Genomic DNA, 12,924 nt, shown 5'->3' on the forward strand with positions numbered 1-12,924 from the left:
TGTTCCCAGCTCTCTTTGCCTTAGCTGAAGAACTTTATGAGAATGCTAGACCACAAACTGAAGAAATCCATATGCAGCAGAGTGCTGTAAGAAAAGAAAAAATTTCCTTCCTCGAAAGTCCAGAAAGTGCTAAAGTCCCTATCATGGCACTTAATGAATCAGAGTGGCATGAATTCCACAATCTGATAGGAAGGCACAATTCAGAAGACCTAGTTCCTCCAACACTCTTCATTGTTGCTGGACCATACGTTGGAAGATACTTGGTAAATGTTCAGAGTGAACATCCTCAAGAACACAAGCTTTGGCTTGTTGAAAATGGTTTTGTCCATAATCTGTGGACTAAAACTAATGATGATCTAAAGGGTTTGCCACCTATTATTGTCAACACAGTCAAGAACATCCGGAAAAATGACTGTACACTTCGGCTGAAGTTCAGATCTACTCCCCCAGAATGGAGTCAGAAGGCAAACGGAGAAGTTGAATATATTCCTCCATACCATTATGTGCGAATTATTCAAAGACAATATCTTCAACCAGCCTGTGTAGCATACAATGGCCAGCCAAATTCAAGCATTCCTTGGATGAAAGCTATGGCTCTAGAATACATAAAAAAGATCATCTCTGAAGACATCAGCAACACCTTCCTGGCAGCAGGAGAAAAAATAATAATCACTGCTTACGATCATCCTGACGTAGTCAGCAGTGACCTATTCCTATCTCTCACCAGAAAAGAGATAGATTCAACTATGGCATGCATGCGGTGGGTGGAAAAGCTTGAAATTGACAACCACTATAAGATGTATGTTGATACTGACGTTGAAGACAATGCTACCACTGTTAGAATGGCCCAGGCGGACAACAGCTCCTTTGTCTTTGGCTATCATTCAGAAACAGACGAAAACATGTAGCATCACGGGTGAAAAACAGGTGAATTGTCCAAAAGCAAAATACTGTAGCACTTTTGACTTTGAGAAAAGTTAAAGCTACTTTTCCAAAAGAAATGACGGAAAGCAATTCACTCACCAACTTTCACCTCTGCTTTTGTTTTTCTCTTCCCGACCTCCACCAGCAGGAGCACTTAGAAAAGCAAAAGTTGTTCACGGAGCTGTCCTGTACATTTTTATGTTTTGAATTCTAGTTTGAGTTCCGCTCTCTATATATAGAGCGTTAAGTTCCATTTGTAAGGCATCAGAAAATTGAGAGAAGAGTCTTCACTCAAGAAGTACGAAAGCCATAGTAGCAGTGTGTTTCTCATTCAGCAATAGTGTGTTTTCATTACAAGTAAGTATCTGATCTCATCCTTATGGCTAGCTAAACAGTTTTTGCTGTTTACCTAAGAATGAGGCTCTGAATTATTAGCATGTATTACTGTTGAATAAATAAGAGATACCCACCCGGTTTGTCAAAAACTCTTATTAAACTTCTATTTTACGTCTTTGTTCTATCTATAGTTATTTCTCATTCCTGCATACCATCTACAAACATCACCATCCATTTCCTATTTGCCTTTTGAAAATTGAAAAGTTTTTGCTAAACAGACGAAACCAGTTTTAAAACTAAGATTGAGACAAGCAGCAGTGATTCCGCCTGTTAAAGTATCCGTTAGGCAGGAAGCCGTTAGGAGAAAATTAGGCATGTTGAAGGCTAGTTTTGTTTTCGTCTTTGTTTTTTAATAAGAATCTCTAAGGGAGGCAAAAGCTCTAAAAATTCAAAATAGCATAGGAACAAACCCTTTTTAGTCTTTTCCTAAGCAAATAGTAAGATACGGAAGGTTTGGTGCATTTGGGAACAATACCTAAGAATTTTGGGCAAACGGGAATTACCCCTTTTGTATTTAATTAATTACTTATATATTTATTTTTTTCTTACATATTTGAATTTTAGAAAATTAGTGTACTTATTAGTTATTTTGCATTTTGATAATATAGTATTTCAATAATTCAAATGTTTGTATGGTGAACTAAGAAAATAATAGGGTGGCAATAACCGCACCCTTTTAATTTTTAGTATTATTCTTTCCCAGTATTGACAAGATAGTCATTTCTTTTTTTAGGTGAAGTGGGGATGTGATTTGCAGAGTGAGCACGAGCGTTATTTAACTGAAGAGGCATTTAGTGGATGCCCAGTAATTGTCAGGGACTATCCAAAGGCATGAGCTCTCCTCTCTCTTTTCCCATTTTATGGAATTACAGTAGAAGGGGAAAACTAATTTTGACGTTTAATTCTAGTTCTAAACTAGTGTCCTGAAGCTTTTCATACAGAGAGAGAAATTAAAAAAAAAGGCAATATTGTCCCTCTTCCTTCTCGATTCAAACCCAGAAACATATTCACATTCGAATCTCTTCACAAGGTTCTGAAAACCCCAACTACTCTCATGTCCATTGATAGAAGTCCAAGGATTAAACTTTTCATTGCCTGGAAATACAAGATGTTTCCAGCACGATGGATTGAGGGTCACTTTGTGCCATGACTTGCACACAAAAGGGACATCCAAGAGAAGTGACTCCATATGACTGTCGCTAGTGGCAACTGGCAGACTTCTCTGACTCAGATTTAGGTTTGCACACAAAGGATTGAATGGATCAACATATTGCGCGATAGGGGAGTTTGAATCGACTCATCATCGTCCTGCGAATTTCTCCACCGTTATGAACGATCCAACGGCTTGATCGATCTTCACCAACGATCTTCACTGCCATTCCTATCTCTTCTCTTTGAATTATGCAATTTCGATTTCGTATTTCTTTCTTTTTCGATTAATCACAGTTCGTCTCCAGGTTTGTGCTCTTTGTGCCTCATTCTCTTATTATTGTGTGAATTTGTGGGTTCAGGTATTAGAGAAGAAAGCCAAGTTCCGGTACACATTCAATAACCGCTCTTTCCAAGACAGCGATCAATTAATTCTTCTTGTTACTTCAAGTCACACCCTCTAGAGATGGGCATAATGGATGATTCTAAAGATCTACGGTGTCCGCAAACCAGACAGTTCTTTTGTTTGCAGTTCGATTAAGTGCCAGTTTGGTGGTATTAGTGTCCACGGGACACATCCCTACGTTGTTTCCCCCTCCCCAAGTTCTCTCTCATCATTTTGGGAGATAGTGTCTAGATTATCCTAGACACTGTTGTTTTGTTCAAGTGTTCAGTATTCTATTCCTCAAAAGTTCTACAGGTTCTGTTTCTGAAATGGCCTCAAGTATTGCTACAATTCAGAGGAAAATTTGTCTCTATCTGGCTGAACGCACAAGAATTGGTGCTTCTCATTTGCTCTACATAACTCGGGCCGGAAGTTTCGATTCTGTATTTCCGACAAGATGAGCACAACGAGACGATATCGCAGGGATGTTTTCTTAGCGTCAAGACGGCCATCGAGTGAGAACAACTGAGAGCAGAGCATTCTATTTCATTTATGCATGGCTGCTGGATTTAGACCGAGGACAACCCTCATTGTGCTATTCATCGGGAGACTGTGGATGACTTGAGAATTACGGGAGACGCAAGGACTCGTGTCGACAAACCCTTACATTGCTCCCGGCAGCGCTTGTAGTTCCATTAACCACCTTCAAGGTGGTGTTCCGGCGGCACCGGAAAAAGTGGAGGTTCAGGCCTTCGGTTATGAAACGGTTACTTAGCAACCGATGCAGTTGAGACACCTTAAAAGTCTATTAGTGCAGGCCCCTTTCAACCAAAAAAGATTCGGACCCGAGGCCCAATCTTTTCAGCCTACTGTTGGTTCCAAAGGAAGTAGTTGCTGAATCTTGTTCTTCAAAATCTCGTTCCTCTTGTTACGAGTCATGGTGCTTTGGTGTTTTCGGTTGCTGTGTCTGTTTTTAGAGAGCTTTCAAACAAGTTTAGTATGGGTGGTACTCTTTACTCGGTTTGGAGTTTTTCCCACTGGGTTTTATCCAAACAAGGTTTTAACGTGGCCTACACTGTTTCTGTTCTTCAACCAAAGAACTTCTAGATTATGTTCAAGAGAAGAAGCGAAGACATTTTCCACTTCTTCCATTTTCTGGTTATAAGCATTTTCTTGTGAAAGTTACAGGCAGCGCAGCTAGTTAGTAGCGATGACGCTTTTGTTTCCTGACTTTCATATTAGGTTATAAATTGTCATTTTGACTTTCCTGTACTTATACTTTGTACTTGTATCTCAATTGCGTTTAGCAGTTTAATGCAATGCATTTCCTTCTCTCAATAAAAAAAAAAAACTTTGCATACACCTTACGATTTCCAGGAGATTTTATATGCGGCAAAATGATGATGGAAAGACTGTGGTAGCTATGGATATGTTGGAATGATGATGGAAAGACTCTGGTAGCTATGGATATGTTGGAATGATGATGGAAAGACTCTGGTAGCTATGGATATGTTGGAATGATGATGGAAAGACTCTGGTAGCTATGGATAATTGGATATGTTGGTTCCCCAGGTAATAAGGATAAATCATTTCATGTGTCCTCTGAATAGTTTCTTGTGGAAATTTACTGCTGCCTAAAGTTATTCTGGAGAATAAACTACTGTTGTTGGATGTGTCTCGAACACTTTTCAGTCCCACTGTCCCACATTACTCTTTTTCTTTTTTTTCTTTTTTTTATGTTTTCATTTGTTTTTTGCTTTTTGCTTTTTGTGTTTTTTTTTAATTATGATGTTATACTGCGTTTTACAAAGCATGAAAATGCATGTTTTGGGTCAATCAAATTGCAAAATAGTAGGGATACAGAGGAAGAGCATTCTAAAACCCCAAGGGGCCAAGGTTGTCTGTGGTTTAGCAATCTAATCTGTTGACAGTAAAGTCCAGGTTCAGTATATCATGCCACTTTCAAGCTAATTTCATGTCATTTGTGGCATTATATGTTCCCATGTTAAGTCCAGAATGGTCTATATTTTCCCATGGTTATATTTGACATCGTATTGTATGTCTATATGTAATGGGAAAGGTCGTGAATGAGCTTTAGACAATTAGACGAGTCTCATGTTTATTGATACTGTTATATACCTTTATTCTCACTATATGTTGTGGTTGTGCTTTTGTCAGGTTGGAGAGCTTATCGGTGGAAGCCAGAGAGAAGAGAGGCTTGAATATTTAAGAAAACTGGTTGGATGAATTAAAGGCTCAACGGACCGAAATTTATCGAATCAAACCACAAACATTAAGCCGCTTTATCTTTAATTATGTTGCTTTGATTCGGTTTTGGCAGGATCAAAGGGTTTGAGAAGTTGATAGTTTTCCTGTGTTGTTGGAGATGGTTAGTATGTGAAACTGAATAGCTAGTTTCTAATTAATCCTATGTTGTATAGTACTGTGTGTCTGTGTCCTTGAACGTTTTGGGTAACCTCTTTTCTATTCATTTAATCATATATATCACCACGGAGTCAGAAATTTAAGTTTATTGGGGCACGAAATAGTTCATAGAGTCCTAACGAAAATGTAATATCAAATTTCTATGTCTATATAAAAAAGCTTTAAAAATTACTTCAATAAGCTATTTATATTCGAAGATTTCTCTATAACAGGATATGATTTAATTTTTAACAAATTACATATAATTTTTCTATTTTATTTTCAAGTATTATGACATATTTGTAAAAAATGTTTATAATTGACAAAATAATTGGCTGAGAATTGTTATTGGTGCTAATATATATATTTTTTAATGATTTGTATTGGACCTGAAAACTGTAAGTACAAAGGAAAGGAAATAGAAATCATTAAGTATAATGTGAAATTTAAAAAAAAATTAGAGATACTATAATATAACTAGACCAAAACACACACTTTGTGTGTGGGTTTAATTTTTAAAAGAAAAAAAAAACAAAATAATCATTGGAGAAACTTGGGGAGTTTTGGAATTTGTATTTGTATTTTTCCTCCTCTTTTGCTGTGGAACTATGGAAGTGGGAAGTTATAGAGAGAGATTTTAGGGGGAAATAAATTAAAATTTTATTCTATTATTTTGTTTATTACGATTATGACATCCATTTATTAAAAAATATTTTTAAATAATCTATGGTCTAAGGATTAAGTCGTTTTTTCAAGTCCACTTTAACTAACAAAGCCTCTTCTCTTAATAATAGTATAGATATCGTATATATTTTTAATAGATATTAGATTTTTAATAAAAATCTGTAAGTACAAAAAGAATCTATAAAGAGCCATATGGGGATCAAACCTATAACAATGGTGGGAAGTCTCGCTTGCTAACAACTGGGCTGGGCAATCTTATTCGCACTCACCCACTTAATATAGTATATATCATTCTAACAATTAAAACTGAGGCACAATAGCCCCTGCCTCTCTCCGCCGGTCCGCCCCCGTATATCACTATATAATATTTCATTGAACATTGACCATGAGCTGAGATCTGAACATTCTTTTTGTGGATATGTTTTAATGACCTAATACAATCACATCCAAACGAATTTTCCTACTATCATGGCACTTCCTACAAACGACTCTCTCCCAAATTGAAGAGAGTATTAAGTTCACAATGACATTAAAAACAAACTAAATAAAATCTAATTTAGATCTCGAAACTAGAAATGTCATGACTAAGGCTATGTTTGGTATAGCTGTTCCTTGAGAAAAAGCTGGCTTCTGCTTATTTCTGAGAATAAGTGGCTGAAAAGCAAAGCTGCTGAGTGTTTGGTAAACTAGCTTTTTATAAGGGCTGTCAGTGGCAGAAGCAGTGGCAAAGTGTTTGGTAAATCAAACTGGCTTGTGCTTTTTATTTGTGGAATGACCGAATTGGACATGAGAGATTATTTTGCTTAATTAATTGTATATAAAACAATATTGTTCAAATGATCTTGTTATTATTTTTAATCTTTATTATCTCCGTATTAATTTTTGTTAACTTTGAATTTTTATAAAGCATGGTGACTATTTGATTAATATTGGACAATATGATTATAAATCATGGTGACTATATTATTATAAATCATAGTTTCTAGTTCACATCAAATGTTCACGTTATTACGCGCATTCATCAAGAGCAGACCCTTCCCATCCCGCACATACTAGATAAATTTCTAGTTTAGGATTGTAGCTCTTTTAAGAGGCTGCCTATTATGTGGTCCATTTTGTCCAAAGTCAACTAATTGAATTGCTAGTTGCTGGTTGCTACATCAGAAGTCAGGTGCTAAAATTTTGTCATCCAACCAAATTCAGTTTGGATTACAATCCCACAGAAAAGCTAATTGACATCCAATGCTAGCAAATATCAAACTGTTAAAATATAGATTTGATGATAATCCATCGAGTTACTTGAATAAAAGTGTACTACAAACTGGCTCTATGCCCACCACAAAATTTAGTTGATATCATTTAAACTCTAGAATCACATATATCATTTAAACTCTAGAATCACATGATCCAGACTAGCTATAATATGAGACCTGCACCACTTTTCTGATCTGATCTCTTTTTCTGCTACCTGCTAGCTAGCTTCCTGTGCTGGGAAACCTACATGCATATCAACAATTTACTATTAATACTTGCACCAAATAGAAGAAAAATTGTCTAGCTTGGATTATGTATTCAGAAGAAAAATGCAAACACTAAGCTCATTATTATTACCCAACCATAGAACCAAATAAGAAAAGGGGTATAATTGATCATTTTCGGTTATTAACCATGATCGATCAATTTCGGTTATTACCCAACTTCCGGATTAAAATGAGTATGTGGACGATTATTGTTATCCACCTCCTTGATACATAAGTCACAAAAAACATCTACTAAAGCATCATTCCAAACAGCCATCTAGCACAGATAAAAAGCCAAAAATTTACAGCCCAAGCTTTAGTACCAACCCCAATGCATAATCAATGATATGAAGATAAGCTTTAGATGCAATAACAAGAAACTAAAGCAGTGATAAGAAAACATAAACATCAACAACAGACAAAGAAAAAAGGCAGCTATAAGAAAAAGAATAAAGTAGCTTGAACAGCCCCAACCATTTGTACAGCTGAAACAAACAACAAAGCTATAAGAAAAAGAAAACTTAAAGGAGTACTTCTGCATCCTTCAAAAAAAAATAAAAAAGAGTACTTCTGCACATTGGAATTAAAGGGTTGGTGACCGACAGGAAAGAAACTGAGAAGCATCTTCTCATCCTTCATGTTCTTAGTTTTCTTTTTTATTATCATTACTCAATTCATCCCCATTTTCTTGTTCCTTCAGTGATTGAAAACCTTTGTAGAATTCGTTCCCATATATGATAATGATACAGTAAACTATAACTTAATTACTCAAAACCCCAAACAAAAAGTGACTGCAACTCTGGAAGAACAACTCCAGTTTATAGCAAAAATTCAATTCCCATTTAGTTTCCTGATAGATATAAAAAAACCAACCAAATCGAAAACACCTCATCTTGCAGGAGCTATTCTTAGTACAGATCCATAATTGTGAAGCCTATACACTTCATCTGACAAACAAATTCTGAAACACCTAAATGGATCGATAAACAAGAAAAGCAAACATAATTGAACTATCCAACTAACATTCACTCAAACCTTGCTCATCAGTAGTACACTTCTAGATCACTAGCACTCACCACACCAAAATGTTTTAACTTTCCCAATCCACTCTTACCCACTACCAAACCCCAGCGTGTTTTTTGATTTAGAAGAGGTTGCGAAAGTCACAATGCAAAAGCTTTAACAAGAACTACGAAAATCAAAACAAATATAACAACAATTAGATTAAAGATAAGAACGAAGCAGGGAGAGAGACTGACTTGCTTGATTGAGGCTTCAATTTCACTTCCGAAATCCTGATGAGATGCAAGTGAGGCCAAGATCGAGATGCGGCGACTGATGGGTTCTGTGATTAGAGGGAGATCGAGATGCGGCGGCGACTCGATGGGTTCTGTGATTAGAGGGAGATCGAATGGGATGCGCGAGATGTGGCGGCGACTGGATGGGTTCTGTGAGAGGGAGATCGAGCAGAGGGAGATCGAGGCTTGCTTGATGGGATGGGATGCGTTCTGTGATCGAGCAGAGGGAGATGGGATCGAGCAGAGGGAGATGGGAGAGCGAGAGACTGATATCGATATCGAGGGTTTGATGGCAGTTCATTGTAATTGCTTCAGCCAACGGAGGGTAGAAACCGGGATTTAAAAAAATTCATTAATGAACAGTAATCACCGCTACAGTACTCAGCGGGCTTCTGGCTTCTAAAAGCTGGGGGGAGTCGGCTTCTAAAAGCTGGGGAAAGCTGGGGCAGCTTTTTCCAAAAGCTGACCATAAGCTCACTCACCAAACACTTGTTGCTCTGGTGCTTATAAGCAGGGGAGCAAAAAAGCCCCCCCAAACATAGCCTAAGAGGGATGCCAAAATTGTCACAAGTATGACGTATTAGTATTATTATTATCTAATGTTCCTATGTTGTGCAGATTTGTAGATTGAGTTTTCCAAAAGTCAAAGTTTGAATCCCTCTCCAGTCTTCACTCATATTACTGGATACCATATAACAAAATACAGTGTATACACAAACCTCAGGGATCAATAATTAAATTGGCCCTCACTCATAAAGTGTCATAAATTAGGAGTGTTTTTTATATCTTTATTTTGCTTATTACACTGGAATGAAGGAAATCGAACTCATGACCTACTTAACTTCAATCCTCACTCACTGGAGCTAACCCGAGAAACAAAGTATAGATTATGATTACAATTAACATGTTGGACCCAAAAATAGGGAAAAGTTATCAGCTTTCCCCTGTTTTGGAGGCTGAGTGTGACTGACTGCTATAATTAGCTTTGGTAATATGATGAGCATGCATTACAAGTTTACAACTTTAGAGAAAGTTCATCTGTCATTAGACCCTCCACCATTGCAGAACTGCCAATTAAGCACCATACCCAAAATTACAGAATGTAGGGTCTAATGAAATTGTTCTTAAACCTCCAGAACTAAACCTGATCATCAATTAACAGAATCAACTTAAGAAACTAACATTGTTCAAGTTAATCGTTCATTGTCATGAATCAAAACAAGTCTAATTAATGGCAAGAAATGTAATCTTTTTCTAGTAAACTATGAAACCTTCACAAAATTCTGAAGCAAATTTGAACACAGCTGCTAAAGAGCTAGCCGGAAAATGTTGATTTCTTCCAGATTCCAAAGCCAATGCAGTAAATAAAATCAAGTCCACTTTTAACTCAACCCATAATCATAAAATGTGTGCCTGTTTCACCCTGTTACCAAATTTCACCACCACAAAAAACCAAAATTATATAATACTAAGACATGTACAGTCTATGTCTATTCATCTAAGAAGCTAAAACAAAACATAAAGGATCAAAGAATCAGAGGGTACAACCACAGAAGAGAAAGAAGAAGCAGAGCATGGCAGCCAAAACTAAGGACTCCACCACAGTCACCAAGGTCCACAGCACATCATCAACTATAGAAAAATCGAACCATATCCTGAAGCTCGACAAGTTCAAGTTCCACCCCGAAGTAAAGTAGGAGAAATCAAACACTCCCGGCCACCTGAAACTTCCAGCTGATGGCAACGAGAAATCTAACTCCTCCAACCACCGGAAAGCTGTGGAGTACCACGCCGCCATGACCGATGATCTTCCCGCTGCTTAATATCTCCTCAGCATCCCGCAAAGTTGGATTTGTGGAATGAAGAAAGTGGGATATGCCGTCTGGTGAGTTTTTTAGCTAGAAATGTGCTGAAATAGTGAAATATGGATTAAAGGCATATATATATATATCAGCAAGTACACGTGTTCCAGCTAAGTATGATTGACCTAGCTGCCAATCGGGTGCTAACATAATCGACTTTTATACACTGATACAGATTCTACTGTTTTCTCATGTTGGGTTCCGTAAGCATATATATAGGGATAGGGTAAGCATCTAGTTCCTTCTCTCCGTCTCTTTTTTTCCATTTTATATCAAACTAAAATGACTAAAATCCAATGCTGGAAGTTGCTCGGAGCTGGCAGAAAGTGATGGTAAAAATTTGGAGGTATATAGGCAGTTGAAACAATCTTTTTAGTTACAGCTTGGATTGTGGTAGAAGTGAATTGATTAAGTTTAAAAAGGAAGTATTGGAACAGTTGCTAATCATTGTTTGAACTTTGAAGGGAAGGTCGATTTTGATGGCGCTCATATGGTAGCTGACTTTTAGGTGAGCAATTTGATCTCTTCTGGCAAATATATAACATAAACTATGATATTTGTAATGAGTTGTTATCGTGTTGGGTTCTTCTATTGGTTAGCTTATGTAATTCGACAATGAAGTTTGAAAGTTCTAGTTTAGGGATTGAATGGACAATTGCATGTTTCTTGACCTCAAAGCAAGTAGATTTTATTTAATTTTTTCTTATAATAAAAAAATAAACGACTATAACACATGTGACATGTTTTACATGCCTAAATCAAATCGAGTCTATAGTGTTATGTCTACATCATCTCATACTAGATCACGATTTTCATTTTCTGGATCTAATAATAAATATCGACAGATGAATACAATATTCCATAAAAATGTCAAGTTTTGACCGACTAATACAATATAGAATATGTACATAAGAAATTATTAGTGATGAATGATGATTTGCTTTGTGAGTTAGCTAGACTTAAACACCAGCTTGTGCTTCGTAGGGACTCTAAACCACATACTACCCAAGTGATATAACCCACAAATCTAACTTAGACCAATTATTGTATTCCCAACTTATGCATAATTTTCCGATCTATTATTAGCATGAGAGCTGTTCAATTGCATTATATCACACCCATGTCACACACACACACACATATGTATATATATGGACCGCTCGGTTGAGTTTTTGATTAAATTGGTATTTGATCGATCACTAATTTTACTATTCTTATCGCATTCAGTATACCATGCATGGATATTAAACAACATAAGGATATGAATGGCGACCATGCCTTTTCTTATCCATAAGAACCAAATCCGGTCTCACGTTTGAGGCGAAGTCATTATTGTAGTGCCAAATTACTTGCCTCCAATGTTGAGCAAAACCAAAGAGCAACATGTATTGTCGTTCATCATAAAAGAAAACTTATCAATAATACATTCGAGTGGAAAGAAATGGAGTCATTTCCATTCAATTATATAGACTGAGTTCATGCATGATATGGTAACTATCCTGAAAAAATAGACTCATTCCTCATACATATTCAACAATCCAATTGAAGGGAGAGTGGGAGACATAAGAATAAAGAAGGTAGAAATTGGTAGTTTTGAAGAAGGACATTTTCATTCAATTCCAAACCCTCCCTCATCACTTTTAGGGTGATCTCAACGACTTGATTATAATAAATTTCTAAAAAAGGTTAATGAAGCGTTCCGTCAGTAATCATTTACTTAAAGCAAGCGCACATCAATTAGTTTGCACTAGGTGAAACTCGAAAATTGCTTCAACTACAGAACAAGGATCCAAGCGAGGGCCTCGGGACTAATGAGTTCAAGCCGTGGATCCTCAAAATAAGTATTTATGGTGGAAATTATTCTATGCACCGACGGTGCAAATGACCCAACACTTATAAGATGATCTCAACCCTTGATATTTATAATTAATAACCTAAGAGTGTATTTAATATAATTTAACCATCCATTTACGTCGGTGCAAGTGCACGTCGGTGCACTGAATCCTCCCCATATTTATAGTCTCACTATGAGTTTGGATGACACCTAGCGAGGAGAATAATAATGCAGTTTCACTAGATTTAGACAAATGCATGAGGCATTTGATAATAGTTGGAGAGATCTTTTTTTTCAGTGCGGGATTTACATTCTCAACACACCTCTGAATGTGTGATTTTAAAACCGTACAAATAGAGTCGTGAACAACATATATTAGGTAATGTGAAGAACTGGAGTGGTTGCGAGACATTTAGGGTTGTTTTTCTTATTTGGGTCAGAGTTGGGT

At 36.7% G+C, this 12,924-nt stretch overlaps 1 protein-coding gene and 1 long non-coding RNA gene across 2 annotated transcripts; one reads left to right on the forward strand and one right to left on the reverse strand.

Annotated features, from left to right (window-relative positions):
* Positions 1 to 7,208: 7,208 nt before the first annotated feature.
* On the reverse strand, positions 7,209 to 10,819 carry LOC112200979. The gene is made up of 2 exons (XM_040519154.1): positions 8,742 to 10,819; positions 7,209 to 7,459 (listed from the first exon to the last, which is right to left on the reverse strand). The coding sequence occupies exon 1, from the start codon at positions 10,576 to 10,578 to the stop codon at positions 10,315 to 10,317; it is 264 nt and encodes an 87-aa protein (XP_040375088.1). The 5' UTR covers positions 10,579 to 10,819; the 3' UTR covers positions 7,209 to 7,459; positions 8,742 to 10,314.
* Positions 10,820 to 10,908: 89 nt separating this feature from the next.
* LOC121052957 lies at positions 10,909 to 12,857 on the forward strand. Its single transcript, XR_005810393.1, has 3 exons — positions 10,909 to 10,988; positions 11,107 to 11,150; positions 12,775 to 12,857. It is a non-coding gene; the product is annotated as an uncharacterized LOC121052957 (long non-coding RNA).
* The last annotated feature ends 67 nt before the right edge of the window (positions 12,858 to 12,924 follow it).

This window comes from Rosa chinensis, chromosome 4 (genome assembly GCF_002994745.2).
Source record: "Rosa chinensis cultivar Old Blush chromosome 4, RchiOBHm-V2, whole genome shotgun sequence".
NCBI classification, from domain to species: Eukaryota; Viridiplantae; Streptophyta; class Magnoliopsida; order Rosales; family Rosaceae; genus Rosa; species Rosa chinensis.